At 33.5% G+C, this 20,682-nt stretch overlaps 1 protein-coding gene across 2 annotated transcripts; it reads right to left on the reverse strand.

The window, feature by feature from the left end:
- Positions 1-436: 436 nt before the first annotated feature.
- Positions 437-20,682, reverse strand: LOC101900606 (uncharacterized). 2 transcript variants are annotated; one of them, XM_059125613.1, is made up of 3 exons: positions 20,071-20,682; positions 19,177-19,936; positions 437-1,795 (listed from the first exon to the last, which is right to left on the reverse strand). In XM_059125613.1, the coding sequence occupies exon 3, from the start codon at positions 1,793-1,795 to the stop codon at positions 1,010-1,012; it is 786 nt and encodes a 261-aa protein (XP_058981596.1). In that variant the 5' UTR covers positions 19,177-19,936; positions 20,071-20,682; the 3' UTR covers positions 437-1,009. The 2 variants fall into 2 exon arrangements, with proteins under 2 accessions (XP_058981596.1, XP_011292777.1); XM_011294475.2 differs by having other exon boundaries at positions 19,177-20,682.

Genomic DNA, 20,682 nt, shown 5'->3' on the forward strand with positions numbered 1-20,682 from the left:
GGTCCTTGAAAAAATATTACTTAAAAAATCCACGTTTATTGGTCTGAAGGTCCCTGAAAAAATATTACTTAAAAAATCCACGTTTATTGGTCTGAAGGTCCCTGAAAAAATATTACTTAAAAAATCCACGTTTATTGGTCTGAAGGTCCTTGAAAAAATATTACTTAAAAAATCCACGTTTATTGGTCTGAAGGTCCTTGAAAAAATATTATTTAAAAAATCCACGTTTCTTCAACTTCAACTCCATGAAAAAATATTCTTTAAAAAATCCAAGTTAAGGCTGAGAATATGAGGAACGCTCAAAACCCTTGCCCTTTTTGCATATAAAATCAAAGACATTTCTATTTAGACAATCATAAAGTTGTATATAGTTTTTTTTTTTTTTATTTATTAGACTTTTTATTTATTTACATTAGAATAGAAATAATAATGTTAAAATAATTAAAAAAAAAAACAATTTGTGTCCAAAACCAAAAATATATGCCAGATTCTGTATTAGTTTTTATTTGAGATATGAGGTAAAGTTTTTTAATTTTTTTAAATTTAATTTTTTCGTCTTTAAAAATTTAATTTTTAATGTTATTTCATGTCTATATTGTTTGTTACTAACACTAGGTCTTATTAATAATACACATATATAAATATAAACAATTTTAAAATAATAATAAAGGCACTCCACGAGTCATATGTTTTAAAATAATTTTTTAAAATATTCGTTTTAGTAACATATAAATTTTTCGGAATTTAAAAAAAAAATAAACCAAAAATTAATGACATAAAACAAAAATATTACAAAATAATTAATTGATATTACATTCTGCCAGAAAAATACATTTTTGTATTATTACTTATCACAGCAGTTAATTAATTTGCAATTATCTCTACACACAATGACACCTGCATTGTGACGTAATTATTCAATTATAGATTAATTAACATGAATATTATATTTCAATTGATTTACAAAATTTAAATCCCAATTTATCTTAAATACACTACTCTCTCTCCCTCATCGCTGAGTCATAGAGGCCACAAATGCCTGCAGACTATAGTAACGATCTCCATCATCCTTGGTGACACTTGTGACATGATGAAATTGACATGGCTGGGAGATTTGAGCTTTCGGCGGCAACGGCACTTGCCTCACGCGTTTCGATCGTTCCTTATCTCTTGGCAACGTTCGTAGATTATTTTCCGGATCGCTTAACAATCGTTCCAAATGTAACCATATCTCAGCAGCCGCTCCGGCTGTATCATAGCTAAAACCTATCATCTGTTCCGGATTACTCGACAACGTCATTGTGTGAAACGAAGGACCCGCAACTTGATAATTTGATAAATTACTAACACGATCGGACCACAAAGCAAAACAGGAACCCCTCTCGGCCAACACCAAGGTGATGCGTTTAATGGTACGTGTGCGGGTACTACCTTTGTCGTAGAGAATCACTGGGATCCCCGTATATTTCAATTGCCAATCGTTTTCTTGGCCCCTGCCTTCGTAAAGATTTGCCAGAGCCGAGCTCACAAAAATCTCCGTACCCAACCCGGCAAAAAAACATTCCACCTGTTCGATTTCATAATCGGAGAGTATGTTGTGATTGATCATATCGATGCTATTCGTATCCGAGGAATATGCCGCGCCTTCGGCATATATGGTACTCATTGCGGCGTTTATGTCGTCATTTTGTGTTTCGTGCGTCCATTCGGGGTTCGTAAGTAACATTTCGTTGTTATCTGAAGAATTGGTGCCCTCAGACGACTCTGAGGGTGGGGCGGTGTTTGTGTAAGACATCTGAAAGAGAAAAAGGAAAATAATATTTATTACAATGTGGAATGAATTGGTTTTAAATCAGTAAAAGCTTTAATCTTAATTTTCTTGGTCAGAAAAAAGTCTGGATTTTTAAAGAATATTTTTCCAAGGACATTATTTTTGCAAGGTCCAACAGAGAGCGAAGATTAAAAAAAATGTTTTTTTTCTGACCAAGCAACGCGGATTTTTATTTTTTTTTGTAGGACGAACCCCGGTGGATTTTTTAAAAATTATTTTTTTAAAGCAAGAAACGTGGATATTTTAAAAAATATTTTTTCACACCAAGAAACGTGGATTTTTTAAAATATTATTTTTTCAAATCAAGAATCGTGGATTTTTTTGAAAATATTTTTTCAAACCATTGTTTATTGTTTTAAACCAAGAAACGTGGATTTTTTAAAAAAAAAATCTTTCAAACCAAGAAACGTGGATTTTTTTTTAAATTTTCTTTTAAACCAAGAAACGTGGATTTTTTAAAAAAAAAATTTTCTTTTAAACCAAGAAACGTGGATTTTAAAAAAAAAATCTTTTAAACCAAGAAACGTGGATTTTTTTTAAACCAAGAAACGTAGATTAAAAAAAAAAAAAAAAAAAAAAATTTTTCAAACCAAGAAACGTGGATTTTTTAAAAAAATTCTTTCAAACCAAGAAACGTGGATTTTTTTTAAACCAAGAAACGTAGATTTAAAAAAAAAAAAAAAAAAAAAAAATTTTTTCAACCTAAGAAACGTGGATTTTATTTAAAATTTTCTTTCAAATCATGAAACGTGGATTTTTTTAAAAAAAATTCTTTCAAACCCAGATAAATAGAATTTTTTTTAAAAAAATTTTCTTTCAACCTAAGAAACGTGGATTTTTTTTTAAAATTTTCTTTCAAACCAAGAAACGTGAATTGTTTTAAAAATTTTCTTTCAAACCAAGAAACGTAAATTTTTTTTTAAAAATTTTCTTTCAAACCAAGAAACGTGGATTTTTTAAACAATTTCTTTCAAACCAAGTAACGTGGATTAAAAAAAAATATTTTTTCAAACCAAGAAACGTGGATTTTTTTAATTTTTTTTTTTCAAACCTAGTAACGCGGAATTAAAAAAAAAATATTTTTTCAAACCAAGAAACGTGGATTTAAAAAAAATATTTTTTTAAACCAAGAAACGTGGATTTTTTTTAAACCTTTCTTTCAAATCAAGAAACGTGAATTTTTTTAAAAAAATGTCTTTCAAACAAAGAAACGTGGATTTTTTAGAAAATATTTTTTCAAACCAAGAAACGGGGATTTAAAAAAAAAATTATTTCAAACCAAGAAACGTGCTAAAATTAATTTGATTCGCATTTGGTGCACAATAGTTATGAATCCGATCCGATTATTACCAATTTCAACAGGATTAGTCCTTAAGCCAAAAAAAAAATGATATATGGAAACTTTTATCTCAATCAGACAACTAATTAACAAAAATACATGGCAGACATTCGGACGTACATAAATCGACTCAGAACGTGATTCTATGAAGACCATCAAAAGGAACTATGGGTCTATTTCGTTTCCTTCTGCAAGTGTGGTGTAGGGTATAAAAATGCCCTTCATGAACTCACATTTAGCTAATTCTCTATCCCGAAGGCCAGATAAACATTAGTACATGACTAATAGCATTTCTCCTTTCTAGTATAACTAATATATCCCATAACTCTTTTTCTCCTACGGCTATGGTAAACAATTTATGGTAGTTTGTTGTGGGTTTTTGTTTTCTTTTTTTTTTTTTGTGGCAACTAAACGGGGGTGATTTTCTTATCATTGGCCATGAGGAGGAAACCAAAACGACCGGTTTGTCGATAAATAAAATATTCATCGATATTATTAATAAACCCACAGCCATATTCTATGGCACATTTAAGGACGACATTACGGCCTATTTGAACGACTTTGCACAACATTAACAATTCAGCAAAGCAGGGGTGTGGGTGTGTCGATGTCAGACGGCTACAGAAACCCCATACAACCATGATGATACACAAAACGGAAATCAGGAAATCTCATGAAAATTCACAAAAAGTCGTCAACAGTTTACCGGAAAACTGCAAAAGAAAGAATCTGAAATTTGTTAGTCTTGCCACAGGCTGGTGAAGAAAAAAAGCCGGACAAAGGAAAAAAGTGAACACCACACCGAAAATGAAATAAAAATTCCTGATGAACAGTTTTGTATTTTTTTGTGCGGGGCACTGCAATGGTTCGCAAACTCTGAAATTGAAATCTTCGACTACTCAATAATTCTTGTCTGTTGCAAAAAAGCCTCGAAACAAGAATGTTGAAACTCCGTTTATATTCGAGAATTGCTGTTGTGAATGGGTACTTAGTATCCTTGTCATACACACGCACACACATACACACACGACATTGTCGAAGATATGAAAAGAGAGAGAGAGAGCAACAACCAAGAATTCATGATAAGGATACAACGGAGACACACGCTCACACACAGGAAAAGGAAATGTAGGTTACTTTTGAATTGTTGCGAACAACATGAAGTGAATGGTAATGGCAGGCAAAGCAAACCAAACCAACCATCCAACGCAACCAACAACAACAAGGATGCTGGTCTGGATAGGAAACAGAGGAGATAACTGATATTCGTTGGTTGTTTGATAAAGTTCCATTCTTTGCTTTAGACATTGTTAGGAGGACAGGACAAGCCAAGACGAGCTAGAAACAAGTTAAAAAGCAATAAGTTCGGCCGGGCCGAACTTTGAATACCCTCCACCATTTCGGACGAATTTAGAAATTTTCAAAAAATAAAATCCCTAAAAAATTCTGTTAAAATTTTAAAAATACCAAATATAGCCGTTATATTGGGACCAACGACGTGGACCTACATAGGCCTTGTTTGTCATAAGCCATTACCATATTCAAATTCGAAACTTGAAAAAACGGTGAATAATGTAGCTAAAATCATCAAAATATCGTATATAGGGAGGTATCGCTATATCGGAGCTGTGAGAAGACCTGGATCAGCATAGACAATATTCTGTCATAGGCTGTAGCATCCATTACAAACTTCAAATACAACATCTCAAACAATTTCGGTGAATAATGACGCTAAAATCATCCAAATACCGAATCTAGGGAGGTACTGATATATGGGGCCTATACGAAGACCTGGACCTGCATAGACAATTTTCTGTCACAGGCTGTAGTTCCCATTACGAACTCTAAATACGAAATTTGAAACAATTACGGTGAATAATGTCGCTAAAATAATCAATATACCGAATATAGGGAGGCACCGTTATAGGGGGGGCTATCCGAAGGCGTGGACCTCCTCAGACAATTTTCTATCATAGGCTGTAGTTCCCATTACGAACTCTAAACACGTAATTTGAAACAATTCCGGTGAATAATGACGCTAAAATCATCAAAAATACCGAATATCGGGAGGTACCGTTATATGGGGGCTATACGAAGACGTCGACCTGCATAGACAATTTTCTGTCACAGGCTGTAGTTCCCATTACGAACTCTAAATACGAAATTTGAAACAATTACGGTGAATAATGTCGCTAAAATCATCAAAATACCGAATATGGGGAGGTACCGTTATATGGGAGCTACATTAAGACGTGGACCTACATGGCCCATTTACGAATTTAACCTGCCTACTGGAAAAATAAACATGTGTGCAAAATTTTAGCCTTCTATCTTAATTCGTTCGAAAGATAGCGTGATTACAACTGACAGACGGACGGACAGACACACCAGACAGACGGACAGACACACAGACGGACACCGCTAAATTGACTTAGAATTTTACGCTGATCAAGAATATATATACTTTGTTGGGTCTGACATGAGTATTTCGAGGAGTTACAAACGGAATGACAAAGTTAATATACCCTCCATAGAATGGTGGAGGGTATCAAAAAAAAAAACAGTGTTTATGCCTTTGGCCTATTTTCTCCGAAGTAGTTGAAGTGTAATAATGTAAGTTAGTGGTAACTACACACACGCACACTGGCTGGCACATAAATATTCTCTGCCCTCACACACAAAGTTTCGGAGCATATATGTATTGTATGTTATAGAGTGTCTTATCCCACCACGATAACCTCATATTTTAGTTTGTATCTCCGTATCGGTTGCAACATTAAGTCTTTAACATGACTTTTATGCAGTCATAAAACGAAAGTGCTTTGTCTAATAAGCTCCTGGCATCAGGGCAATAAAAACCAAGGAATATTTTATCCCGAGGCATTTATTCATTCGTTACCAAATCAGGAATTCGTTTAATTAGGGCAAGCCAGAGAGTTAGGGATAATTTAAGGGAAGTAAATGATTTGGTGAATGTTTTCTGGATCATAAACCTATGGAAGCAGTATTTGGTATAATTAGCAGTGCCATTGTGCCATAGAAGAGAACCTTATAAATGTAATCAAAATCATTTTTTTTTTTTTTTTTTTTTTTGATGCCAGTAGGATCCATGATAAGTGAAAATATTCCTTTAAAAATTACGAATTTTGGTCACTTCAAATTGCTTAAAAAGTACTCACTGAAAACTCCTTCAATTTATCCTTTGAAAAATTCCTTAAGTTAGCCAACGAAAATGACTTAAATCAATCAACAAATTGAGACCAAGAACAAGTAAAAAGCAGTAAGTTCGGCCGGGCCGAACTTGAATACCATTTGGAACAACTTTGGAAATTTTCAAAAGGATAACATCTGCTAAAAATTCTGTTAAATGCTTAAAAATATCAAATATAGTCATTATATTGGGATCTATACGAAGAAGTGGACCTGCATAGAAAACTTTCGTCATAAGCGATTACAATATTCAAATACGAAAATTAAAAAAAAATCCGGTGAATTATGTAGCTAAAATCATCAAAATACCGAATATAGGGAGGTACTGATATATGTGGTCTATACGAAGGCCTGGATCTGCTTAGACAATTTTTAGTCATAGACTGCAGTCCCCATTTCGATCTCTAAGTACGAAATTTGAAACAACTCTGATGAATAATGTCGCTATAATCATAAAAATATCGAATATTGGGAGGTATCGTTGTATGGAGGCTATACGAAGACGGAGTCTGCACACGAAATTTTTTGTCATAGGCTGTAGTAACCATTACGAATTCTAAATACGAAATTTGAAACAATTCCGGTGAATAATGTCGCTAAAATCATAAAAATACCGAATATGGGAAGTAGTAATATGGGGGAGTAGTAATATGGGGGAGTAGTAATATGGGGGAGTAGTAATATGGGGAATACCGAATCTGGGGGCTATACAAAAACGTAGACCTACATGGCCCATTTTCAATGCCAAAAGTTCTGCAGACATAATATATATTTAAGTAAAATTTTATCAACCTACTTAATTTCGTTCGGAAGCTAGAGTGATTTCCACAGACGGACATATTTTTGGGATTTAGTAAAAAAATTTAAACCCTAGAATTTAAACCTAAAACAAGTTAAAAAGTAATCGGTTTGCCGACAGATGTATACCCTAAGCCAATGTGATGAAGTAGATCCTGAAGTTACAGTTATATCAATTTTATGCTAAATCATAAATACCATATTCATCTCAGGTTTCTGGTTGAGAGAATTAGTTAGATAAAGCAATTTCTAAAGAATCGTTGATTTGATTCGCAAGTTATGACAGATAAAAGTATTGAAAATTGTAAGCCTTCGAGATGTACCAGAAGGGGCTCGAAGATGTATCATCTTCACAACAAATCTTGTGTTAGCAAAAATATTTGTCGGTGTGAAATTTGAAGAGAATCGGATGCTTATTTCGCTTACATTGAGCGTTTTGCTTTCAAAGCCTTGAGTCCTATGTGCGGGAAGATCAGATCGCATGTCAATTTCGCGTTTTATGAGCTTCACGAATATTCAAAATGTCGACCCTTTGTGGGGGATCTACTTCATAGAGTAGAGCGATATTGCCCATTTTCGCACTTGACTTGGCACTGATGCAAATACTAGGATTTGCAAATGTTACCCATCTCCGAACTCGATCGAAGTTTGGTAATAATATTACGATGTACCAAGTTTGGACCAAATCGGATACTCCCTTCGAGAGTTATCGTGAGTACCAGCCAGCCAGTCAGATAGACGTACGGACATTCCTAGATCGAATGTCTGAAACGGATTTGGTCCAAAGAGACCTTGGGTCTAAAACGGATATTTCGATGAGGCACGTTTTGGCCGTATCAAATGATATGTACCCTCCCTAGCGATATGGCTAAGGGTATAATAAAACCGAATTAAGTACTAGAACAACAACATTTGGGACACAGAAATTTTTCCAAATCATTCCTAATTATTATCTAAATAAATTTTTCTTCAAAAAACTTCCTCTCAAGAACATTTTCACGTTCTTCAAAAGTCCACATTTAAATTCACATCCTTTAATTATCAACAAATTAAATTAAAAATCCTGTAGCTGAGAATAAGAGAAAAATGTGCAAATATTCCTTAACAAACGATTCGAATCAAGAAAAATCCTTAAAATAATACTCAACAAATCCAGAAAAAAATTGGGATCGACAACAATTTTGATACAAGTTTTCAAAATTTCAGAAAATAATTTTATAAAAACTGAAAGTATAAACTGAAAACTGCTTGAATTTTTTTCCAAAACCCAGGCTGGCTATTGGACAGTGAAATTAAAAGAACATTTGCAGCGATTTTGGAAGATATGCTTAATTTGTCCAAATAAAAACGTAAATGCAAAATTGATGGTATTATTATTATTATTTCATGGTACATATTAAATATTCAAATTTTTTTTTTTGAATATTTTTCCCTTTGTTGCTTTACCCAATAAATAAAGAAGATTTTTCTTAGAATGTAAACCTCTTTAATTAGCAGTAAAAACATAAGCTCATAATTTTCAAATGAAATAGATCAATTTCGAATGCATTTCTCTTAAAAACTGTTAAACCTATCCAAAAAAATCTGAAAATAATAAAGGAAAATAATTTTCAAAAAAAAAAAAAAAAAAAAAACGCGAATAGCAGATTAGATCGATCAAAATTTTACTCGACTAATTTTTATGGAAAACAGTAAGAAATTCGTTTAAACGCTCATGAATCAAACCCAAGGAAATATATCAGAATATTCTTCAAAAATCATCTACTGTCTGCCAAGGATTTGGCATCTGCATTATTATTATTATTATTATTGTTGTTGTTGTTGTTATTATTATTATTATTATTATTATTATTATTATTATTATTATTATTATTATTATTATTATTATTATTATTATTATTATTATTATTATTATTACTATTATTATACTACTTACAAACTATTATATCGTCCTTAATAATTGATTTATGATATCACCCATCAAATGTTCTTTAATTACCGGGGTATAAACTCAAAATAAAATATTCCTTCTAATTTTTTTACGTAGTTTAATTGGCTGTAGTTGCTGTTCATTTCTAAATTTACTTGCCTCGCCACAACGTACATACATACCGCACATACCCCGACTACTTCTACTTACACTGCACATGACATTGAACTTGAACCTTGTGGCGGTTCGCTATGGGTGAATGCGTTAAATGAAAACCGCCAGTATCAGCGCTTCTCAAGCTGGAAATCTGGTTGGTATTCGCGCTGTCGTTTGTTCGTACGCATGTCGATAGGCAGACAGACAATGCTAATGACAGTAACAAACTCAGTAACATTTGTATTTGATGTTGTTGTTGTTATTGACATTTTATTTTCGTAGAGAGACGACGGTGAAGTTCAAGTATGTCAATTTATTTGTCAGTTCGATGTTGTTGCCGCTGTTGTTGTACAAGTGCACATTAAACGGACGATTTATTGAACAATTTTTTAGCCGGGAATGTCAGGCCAATGTTATTATTAGTTAAATGTCGCAGTTTATATGAAATTAAAGACAAGAATGAATACAGAAATATTTTCGAAGAGAGGTTAAGGAACCCAATTGTCTACCCTTCTATTATATCACCATTATTAATTAGAGCTCTTCAAAATGATATTCAAATCAAATGATATAGGCAATTAAGTATTTTGATTCTAAATCGAATGAAAGTCACAATTTAACCGCAATGTCACAAAGATCAACATTTTGATAAAGTCATTTGCATAAAAATGATAATAAACTTGGCACATCCTAATATTTTTATCAGTATTAGATGAAGTGTGAAAATAGAATTCTTCGGTCTACCTACCTATATATGGTACATTAAGCACATTTAAATATTTTCCAAAAATTATGACATGTACATGTACATAAACAAGTAAAAAAACATTAAGTTCGGCCGGGCCGAATTTTTAATACCCTCCACCTTAGGGTAATGGAAACATTAAAACAAATTATGACCCACAAATACCAATTTTTAGACATATTCGTGGGAAAATGTGGCAAAAACCATCAAAATACCGAATATCGGGAGGTACCGCTATATAGGGCTATACAAAAACGTGGACCTATACATACAATATTTCGCCAACGGAGCTAGAACCTATTATGACCAACTAATTCAAATTTTTAGACAAATCCGTAAAAAATGTTATAAAAATCATAAAAATACCGAATATCGGGAGATATTGTTATATGGGGGTTATACTAAAGCGTGGACCTATACATACAATGTTTCGCCACACGAACTAGGATCCATTATGGAATACAAATACCAATTCTCACACAAATCAATGAAAAATGTGGCAAAAATTATCAAAATACCGAATATCGGGAGGTACCGTAATATGGGGGCTATACAAAAACGTGGACCTATACATGCAATGTTTCGCCACCGGAGCTAGAACCCACTATGACCAACAAATACCAATTTTGAAACAAATCCATGAAAAAATGCGGCAATAATCATCAGAATACCGAATATCGGGAGGTACCGTTATATGGGGACTATACCAAAACGTGGACCGATATATGTCATTTTCAATACAACCATCCTAGACACAATACAAATTATTCTGCTAAATTTTGACGCTCTGCGTCAAATATTGTGACCTGTATAGTGATTTCAACAGACAGACAGACGGACATCGTTAAATCGACTTAGAATTTTATGCTGATTATGAATATATATACTTTATGGGGTCTACGACGAATATTTAGACATTTTACAAACGGAATGACAAAGTTAATATACCCTCCTTTCCTAGGTGGAGGGTATAAAAAGCAGTGAAATAACTGACTGAAGCTCAATTTTGAAATTTTGCACCAAGGGGAGTCATCGTGCGTAGGCGTGTGATAAGTGTGAGTTTTGGGAAATTCGTACTAAAAGTTAGCCTAAAAAAGTACGAAAATGTACTAAAAATTTAATATTTTGTATCTGATTAACGTAATGGACTACAATTCTGAAAATTGGAATTAAGGCTACGAAAAGTTCTAAAAAGGTACTAAACTTCTAAAATAGTACCATTTGATATGATTTCAACGGATAGAGCTAAAAACTTGAAATTTGTTCGAGATTCAAAGTTGGAAAGTGAGGAAATTTTGGAAAAATGTAATACGAAATACTGTACTGAATGGTACTAAATTTTGAACACTTCGTGGTGATAAAGAGTTGATTTTGGAAATGGGTACTACAAGTGCACGAGAAGTTCCAAATAGTACACAATTTTGTATTGGGTGAACAGATATTGTTTGCTGTTTTAAATTTGGTGTTAGGCTGAACATATGAAGGTGGTTTCGGAAACGTGTACTATAATTGTACGAGAAGTGCTAAATGGTGCTGTATTTGGTATTGAGGGAAGGGATAGAGATAAAATTCTGAAACTTGATATTTATATTACTGATGATATCTGTGTTTGAGGTTTAGCTGTGTTTTGGAAATGCTTGTTATATTTTTACGAAAAGTACTTAAATGTACTAAAAATTTAATACATTGTATTGGAAAAACGGAATAAGATAAAATTCTGAATATTGGAAAGAGGGTGCTTTTAAAGTGCTTTTAAAAATTCTAAATGGTACTAAAACTTTAAAAAGGCACAATTGGGTATTATGTGAACTGATAGAGCTAAAAACTTGAAGCTTTGTATGAGAATCAAAGTTGGATAGTAGGTTTGATAAAAATAAAGGTGGTTTTGAAAAAGTGTACGAACTGTACTAAACGGTACGAAATTTAAAATAATTTGGTTTGGGGTGAACGGATGAAGCTGGAATTTTAAAATTATGTATTGGAGTTCCTGTTGGTGGTGGGTTTGTGGTAAAGAGGTGATTTGTAGTATGTGTACTACAAGTGCACCAAAAATACCAAATAGTACTATATTTGGTATTGGGTGAAGTGACAGGGCTTGAAATCTTAAATTTGGTGTTAGGGTCGCTGTTCATGTGTTGCCTGGACATATGGCTATGGTTTAGTAAATGTGTACTATAATTGTACGAAAAGTACTAAATGGTCAAGGGATAGAGAAATTTGGTCTCTGTTGGTATCTGGGTTTGAAAAATAGAGGCGGTTTTGAAAATGTACTATAATTGTTCGGAAGGTATTAAATTGGGTATTGGGTGAAAGATTAGAGCTGAAATCAGGAAATTTCATATTAAGGTCGCTATTGGTATCAGGGAATGATATATGGGCGTGATTTGGAAATGTGTATTATAATTGTTGGAAAAAATACTAAGTGATACCTAATTGGGTATTGGGTGAAGGGACAGAGCTGGAGTTTTATCCTTTCTCTTCACTATTTTTTATTTTTTTTAATTTCGCCCATCTTTGGACTCGATTTAAGTTTGATAATAATATTACGATATACCAAGTTTTAACCAAACCAGATATTTCTTCGAGAGTTATCGTATGCATCAGCCATATAGATGGACGGATGGACATCCCTAGCTCGATTCCAAATGTCCTGCACCGAATTTAGTTCAAAAAGACCGTTATTTCAATAACGGATGATTTAAAAATTTGTAGGAGGGAGAACTTGCCCCCTCAATTTGGGTTAATTTGTGTTCCAAAATTTCAAAACGTCGATACATGTGTCTACTATTTTTAGCACTACTTTCACAATACCCTAAGTTTTTCTTACAGTTTTTTTTATGTTGCACAGTGTTATGCATCCCGATATCTTGATGATTCGATCAATTTAATCAAAAAGGTTTCCCATTTACAGACACGTTGTCGCAGGCTATAGTGTTGTAGATTTTGCTGATGAACTTTGAATACCCTCCACCATTTGGAACGAATTTAGGAATAAAATCCTTAAAAAATTCTGTTAAAATTTTAAAAATACCGAATATAGCCGTTATATTGGTGTCTATACTACGTGGATCTACATAGGCATTGTTTGTCATAAGTCATTACCATATTTAAATTCGAAACTTGAAATAAACGGTGAATAATGTAGCTAAAATCATCAACATATCGTATATCGGGAGGTACCGTTATATCGGAGCTGTGCGAAAACCTGGACCAGCATAGGCAATTTTCTGTCATAGGCTGTAGCATTCATTAAGAACTTCAAATACCAAATTTAAAACAATTCCGGTTAATAATGTCGTTAAAATCATGAAAATACCGAATATCGGGAGGTACTGTTATATGGGGGCTATATGGAAACGTGGACTTACATAGTCCATTTACGAACTTAACCTGCCTACTGGAAAAATAAATATGTATGCAAAATTTTAGCCTTCTATCTCAATTCATTCGAAAGATAGCGTGATTAGAACAGACAGACCGTTGGACATCGCTAAATCGACTTAGAATTTTACGCTGATCAAGAATATATACACTTTCTTGGGTCTGACATGAGTATTTCGAGGAGTTACAAACGAAATGACAAAGTTAATATACCCTCCATAGTATTGTGGAGGGTATAAAATGGTCAATGCAATTTGAGGTTTCAGAATTGATCTCGAGACCCCACTTAATAGTATTTTGTAGGCCTCCTTTTTAGGGTAACAGGTATTTTTTCGTTAAGATACGAACTATTGCTCAGATAGCTTAAACCTTAAATTGAATTTTATTTCAATACACCCACACAAGCCATACCTGTTTTGGATGTTATCTTTTCCTTTTGAAGTCTGCCAAAGAATTAAATCTTCAATCCCTCTTCATACCCACCGACGATTAGTGACCCTCAATTTTCATGCTCGAACTAATTTCAATACTACACCCCCTACTGAGCGTGTATTCATTCAATTCGTTCTTAACATTTATGTTTTACAAGACGCAACGTACAAGAAGTGTTCGCTTTTCGTGTTTAAAGTCTTAAATATTCAATTGAAATAACTGACCTTGCCCAAAAAACACAACACAAACGGCTGTAGTAATTCTCATTCACTCCCAGAGACTTGTGTATGTGTGCTCCATGAATAATTAATTAAAAACACTATCTTTGAATTTTTTTGTTTTTTTTTTTTGCTGTTGGTGAATGGCGAATAAACAAAAAATCATAGCCAACTAAATTATTCACAACTATTTTACGCTAATGGCCACCAACGTACAAACGTTCAACGTTTTGTCCGCCCGCAATTGAAATGGAAAGTTACGCTGCTGCTGCTGCTCGCCTTTGGAATTTTCACGTCATAATTTCATGAGTTACTACTTGTCGTGACGACGACGATGATGGTCTGGTGGATGGTCGGTGGTAACATTTTTCAACCAAATATGGATTTTAACACTTTTTTTTCGAAGAGATCAACTCAAATCGGTTGCCAGGTAACTGTGTTCCAGCCACTTCATTTGCTTGTGGGTTATTTGAACGCATAATGTCTGAGTGGCTGACAGGCTGGCGGGTGGACTGACTGAGGTCTTCTGATAATAACTCCAATTTTGGCGCTCCGACATAAAACAATCGCATGTTTAATGATTTTTTATAGTCTTTAATTTCTTGAAACATGTTTTGTTTTGCATTGTTTAATAACAACAATAATGATGGGGTTTATTTTGTTTTTATTTCTGTTTGCCTTTTTTAACTTAACAATAGAAAGTTATTTTTCTTCTTCTTCACTCTGGATATACTGACTTGGTTTCGTACCGCTGTTGGCGTCGTAATGGTGTTAAACACCTTCGCATGTCGATGCCATAATTATGAGTTAACTTACAGATCTTTTTTTCTCGACCAATTTTAATTCGAGTAAAGTTTAGGGTTAATTTATTCGGAAAACAAAATTTTAATTATTTTAGGAACTTGTTGCCATTAGCTTTTAGAGGAAATTAAAGAAATAAACTCTTTCGGCTTTGACGTTAATGACAGAACCAGATTTCTATGTTTTGACTAAAAATAAGTGAAAATGTTATTTCTCGAGTTATTTAGCTCAAATATTTGCTAATGATTTTTGGCTGTTGGGGAGATACCTAATGAAATGCTAGATCTAATTTTTTTAATTTGCGGAAAGGTGTTGGAAACAGGTAGAAAAATTGAACGAATCGATCATGTGATACTCTATGTTTTTCAAATAACATCGTGCAAGACAAAATTATTAAAGAAACTCTTTGCAGAAAATAGATGACACGTGTATCGACATTTTTATACCCTCCGCCATTCTATGGAGGATATATTAACTTTGTCATTTCGTTTGTAACTCCTCGAAGTACACATGTCAGACCCAACAAAGTATATATATATTCTTGATCAACGTAAAATTCTAAGACGATTTCGCCATGTCCGTCGGTCTGTCTGTTGTAATCACGCTATCTTTCGAACGAATTGAGATAGAAGGCTAAAATTTTGCACACATGCTTATTTTGCCAGTAGGCAGGTTAAGTTCGTAAGTTCATGTAAGTCCACTTTTTTTTTTTTTGTTTCAAATTGGTATTTGAAGTTCGAAATGGATACTACAGCCTAGGACAGAAAATTGTCTATGCAGGTCCACGTCCTCGTATAGCCCCATATAACTGTGCCTCCAGATATTCAGTATTTTGTTGATTTTTTCCCCGGAATTGTTTCAAATTTGGTATTTGAAGTTCGTAATGGATACTACAGTCTTAGGCTAAAAAATGTCTATGCAGGTATAGCCCCCATATAACGGTACCTTCCTATATTCGGAATTTTGATAATTTTAGCGAAATTTTTCACCGGAGTAGTTTCAAATTATGTATTTAGAGTTCGTAAAGCGAACTACAGTATGTAATACAAAAATTTTTTATGCAGGTACAGGTCTTCGTATAGGCTCCATACATCAATAACTCCCTAAAAATTTGGATATTTGGATATTTTTAACTCTTATAAAATGCGATGTACGAGTCCGATATTCTTCAAATGACACATATCACAATATTTGTATTAATCCAAGGTCTGGAGTGAAGATGGTATATATCGGTATACTCCTTCTGAACCGATCTTGATGAAATTTAGCAGAGGATTATCTGGAATGTATCTGATATTTGGTTCGAAATATCATTGTTGTAAAGTTCCCATTACGAAATTGAGGGACTTAAAACCCAAATCGTGGAGCTATAGCTATATTTGAACCGATTTTCACCAAGTTTGAAGAGCATGCTTCCAGGCTCAGTTTGGTCCAAAGTGCCAAAATTCACTCCATTTAGATTGATATTAACCATCTGGTGAACAATAAAACTGAAATCGGACGAAAATATATATTGGAGCTATAACCAAATCTGAACCGATCTTGATAAATCTCGACGTATACACTGCTAGGCTCAATTTTGTCGTACCTGCAAAATTCCATCCTATTTGGATTTATGCCACACATTTGGTGCACAATAAAAAACAAATCGGACGGACGTATAAATGGGAGCTACATCGAAAACTGATCCGATTATCTCCAATTTTAATAGAGTTGGTCCTTGGGCCAATCAAATGAGCTGTGTAAAATTTTGTCCAATTTATGGTCTATTACATCCGCTAAATATTATTCGATCACAATCCAAATTTATAGTTTTCTGTCCAGTCCCAATCTCAAATCCATGTTAAATTCCTAGTCGATTGGTATATACTTATGACCTCTAGAGAAACTGCACAATTATTCTGTGTTTGATCTATTGAACCCCTTAATATTTGGCGATCATCTCCAAAAGCAATAGGCTTCTATTCTGACCTTTACTCCACTTCCAATCGAAATTTCGTAAGGACCGGTGAGGGGTAAAAAATCAAAGGCTTGTAGATTGCAATCTTTCTACATAATTTATGTAGAAAAGAGAGGGTATGTTAAGATTGTTCTTCCGTTTGTAACACCTCGAAATATACATATTAGACCCCACAAAGTACATATATTATTGATCAGCATCAAATTATATGTCGATTTAGCTATGTCCGTCCATCTGTCCCTTTATGTGGAAATCACTCTAGCTTCCGAGCAAAATGAAGTAGGTTTATATAATTTCACTCAAATGTATATTATGTCTGCAGAACTTTTATTTATTTTACTTATTGAAAATGGGCCACGTAGGTAAACGTTTTGGTATAGCCCCCATATAACGGTACCTCCCGATATTCGGTATTTTGACGATTTTAGCGACATTATCACCGGAATTGTTTCAAATTTGGTATTTTAAGTTCGTAATGGATACTACAGCCTTTGATTGTCTGTGCAGGTCCACGTATTCGTATAGCCCCCATATAACAATATGCGGTATTTTAATGATTTTATCTACATTATTACCGATTTTTATAGCCCACACCACAAGGTTGTTAGGGTATTATGTCTTTGTGAATTTGTTTGTAACAGGCAAAAGGAAACGAGATAGACCCATAGTTCATTTTGATGATCTACATAGAATCACATTCTGACTCGGTTTATGCATGTCCGCTCGCCCGTCTGACCATGTATTTTTGTAAACAAAGTACAGATCGCATTTATTGCCCGATTCACAAATAACTTGTTTGGCCCAAGGACGAACCCTATAGAAATTGGAGATAATCGGTAAAAATTTTGATATAGCTCCCATATATATCTTCGTCCGATTTGCCTTTTATTGTGCACCAAACGTGTAATATCAGCCCGAATAGTATGGAATTTTACACATACAACCAAATTAGGCCTGAAAATAAGTATTCCAAATCGGTTCGAAATCGGTTCAGATATAGCAATAGCTCCCATATATATTGGTCATCCGATTTGTTAGTTTTATCCTCCGCAGCTGTAATATGCACGCTGTAACAACAATATTTGGAGAAAATTATCAAATACAGCTCAGAAATACCTTTACTAAATTTTATCGAGATCAGTTCAGAGTTGGATATAGCTCCACCAAATGGGCAATTCAAGTCCGAATTTAAAAGATACAAATGCTTCGGCATATTTAGTCCTTTGAACTTTAAATTATAATTATAATCATAGCGTGTATAATTGAAATCTCCCAAAAAACGTTTAACTTTCTACTAAATTAGCAAAGTGGTTTAGGGTATCATAAAGTCGGCCCCGCCCGACGTTAGGACTTTCTTAACTGTTTTTTTTTTTTAAGTTTGGCATTTGAATATTGTAATGGCTTATGACAAATGTTACCTATGCAGGTCCATGTCGTCGTATAGGCCCTAATATACTCCCTCATTCGTATTTTTAAGATTTTAACAGAATTTTTAACGCATGTTAGTGTTTTTGAGAAATTCCGAATTCGTTCTAAATGGTGGAGGGCATTCAAGTTCGGGCCAGCCGAACTTTCAGCTTTTTTACTTGTTTATTTTCAAAAATAGTAAGATTTTCAATTTTGGAGCAAAATCGGATGATCCTCTCTATTTCTAATAATAAGAAGAAGAAAAATATTTTCTTTTAAAATGTTGGCCAATGTAGTCCATCTCCGAACTAGATCTAAATTTGACAATTTGGATCAAATCGCATACTCCATTCGCGCATCAAAGTCAGACAGACAAATGGACGCACAGACACACCTAGATCGACTCCAAATGTTCTGAAACAATTTTGGTCCAAGGAGAGCTAGGGTCTAAAACGGTTACTTCGATAAGGCACGTTTTGGCTGCATCAAATGATATTTACCCTCTGTAGCCATATGACTGAGAGTATAAAAATGTTTCTTTTCTTTAATTTAATGTATATCTGGATAGTCGTAGTCGTTAAAAATATAACTTTGGAGTGGGAGTCTGATCAAAAAAGGCTCGTATCCGCAGTCCGGTATGATCGGTTTGTTAAAAATTACCATTCCGTTTGTAACAACTCCAAGTTTTGTCGAAAACCCCATTAAGTACAACTTCGTTCTCAGTATATAATTCCAATTCGGTAAAGGATGTCCATCCATTTATTCGGTCGTCGGATGAAATCAAGATAAATGAATCAAATTGCTTTGATCTTTTGCGGTAATCTTAAAATTTAAGTTAATTAGATATTCGATTACAAAGTGAACTTTTGGGCTGACCTCAAGTCCTATATAATTAAATTGTAAAGACCTTCAAATATATTAACCTCAAAAAATATTTTGTAATGATAATTCAAATCTATGTTACTTACTTTTTCTTGTGTTCAAATAAATATCCAAAATATTTCCAATAAATTAATAATCCCTTTTATTTCAATTATTTAAAATTGTTTCAAGTTAGTTAATCCAAGTGCCTCTGGTCATTACTGCGAAGATCTCCAACGACGATTTAATTGAAAATAGACGGGGGAATCACCATTTAACAATCATACCCACAATCTTCAATGTAACCACATACATACACACACACAATTTCATAGAATTCACTTCTATTATTATAAATCGATTAATAATGCATTAACTGACATGTAAAATATAAATTACACGGATTACAACAACACTGAGGGCAATTTAGTTAATTAATATTTGTATGTACGTGATGTTTCTACTTCTTGTCAATCTCATTCAAGAGAATTTTTTTTATTATTATTTTATTTAGTTTATTTTTTAATTTTTTGAAAACACATAAAAGGGTTATTATTGTTTTTTTAGGGGAGAGTAAGTGTTCGTTTTATTTTAAATATTTTTTTTTTTTCAATTTCAATTTCAATTCAATTTATTTTTTTTCCAAGAATTCAATAATTTTTATTTTTTTTTTATTTTTTAAATCCAGATTTAAATTTTGTTCAGCATCAAATATATTTTTTCAATTTCATTTCAATTCAATTATTTTTTTTATTTTTTTCCAAGAATTCAATTATTTTTGTTTTTTTTTTTATTTATTTTTTTTTTTTTTTTTTGAAATCCACATTTAAATTTTGTTCAGACTCAAATATGTCGTTGTTTATTTCACTGAATTTGAAAAATATTTTTTTTTTTGCTAATTAAATTTTATGGCGCAGATTTGCAAATTTGTTTAAAATATCCATTAGCATGTTATTCACATATTCGTTTTTTTTTACAAAATTTTCAAAATAAGCGCATACTTTTTTCATTCAACCGCGCACAACCGACAGTGAATTTTAAATCTGATTTTAGGAATCAAAAAAAAAAATCCCATCTCTAATGAGAATTTTATTCAAATGCAGTCTGGGGGTTCACTCCATCTGCGGATTCTCAATTCTCTGTTCGATGTGTACGTGTTCTCACTGCAACGATAGACGGAAATGTACTGATTGAACTGGGGCTGAACGCATTGTCAACACTGAAAAGAAGAAGAACTTCGTGGCCGCCGCCATTGAGGATGGTGCTGGGAAAGTCTCCACTCCACTCTACTCCACTTTAAAATTAAATTCAATTGAAAACAAAAACAAGAAAAACGAAATATCCGAATTTTGTTGTTTGGGGGAGAAGAAAAGATGAATGAATGAATGAACGAACCAACAGACACTTCTTCTGATGGCTGGGCTGGCAGGCTGCTTGGCTGGCTGACGGTCTAACTGACACTAATTGTTTACTGCCGCTGCTGCTGACGTCGTCGTCGTCGCCGCATGGCTGCTGCTGCTACAGCTCTTATGGATCAGTTTTAGTTATTCATTGCCTAGACAGCTGTTCTCTTGTTGGCTGGAGTCATTCATGGCAGCTCGGTAGATAAGTCA

Source organism: Musca domestica, unplaced genomic scaffold, assembly GCF_030504385.1.
Source record: "Musca domestica strain aabys unplaced genomic scaffold, Musca_domestica.polishedcontigs.V.1.1 34, whole genome shotgun sequence".
NCBI classification, from domain to species: domain Eukaryota; kingdom Metazoa; phylum Arthropoda; class Insecta; order Diptera; family Muscidae; genus Musca; species Musca domestica.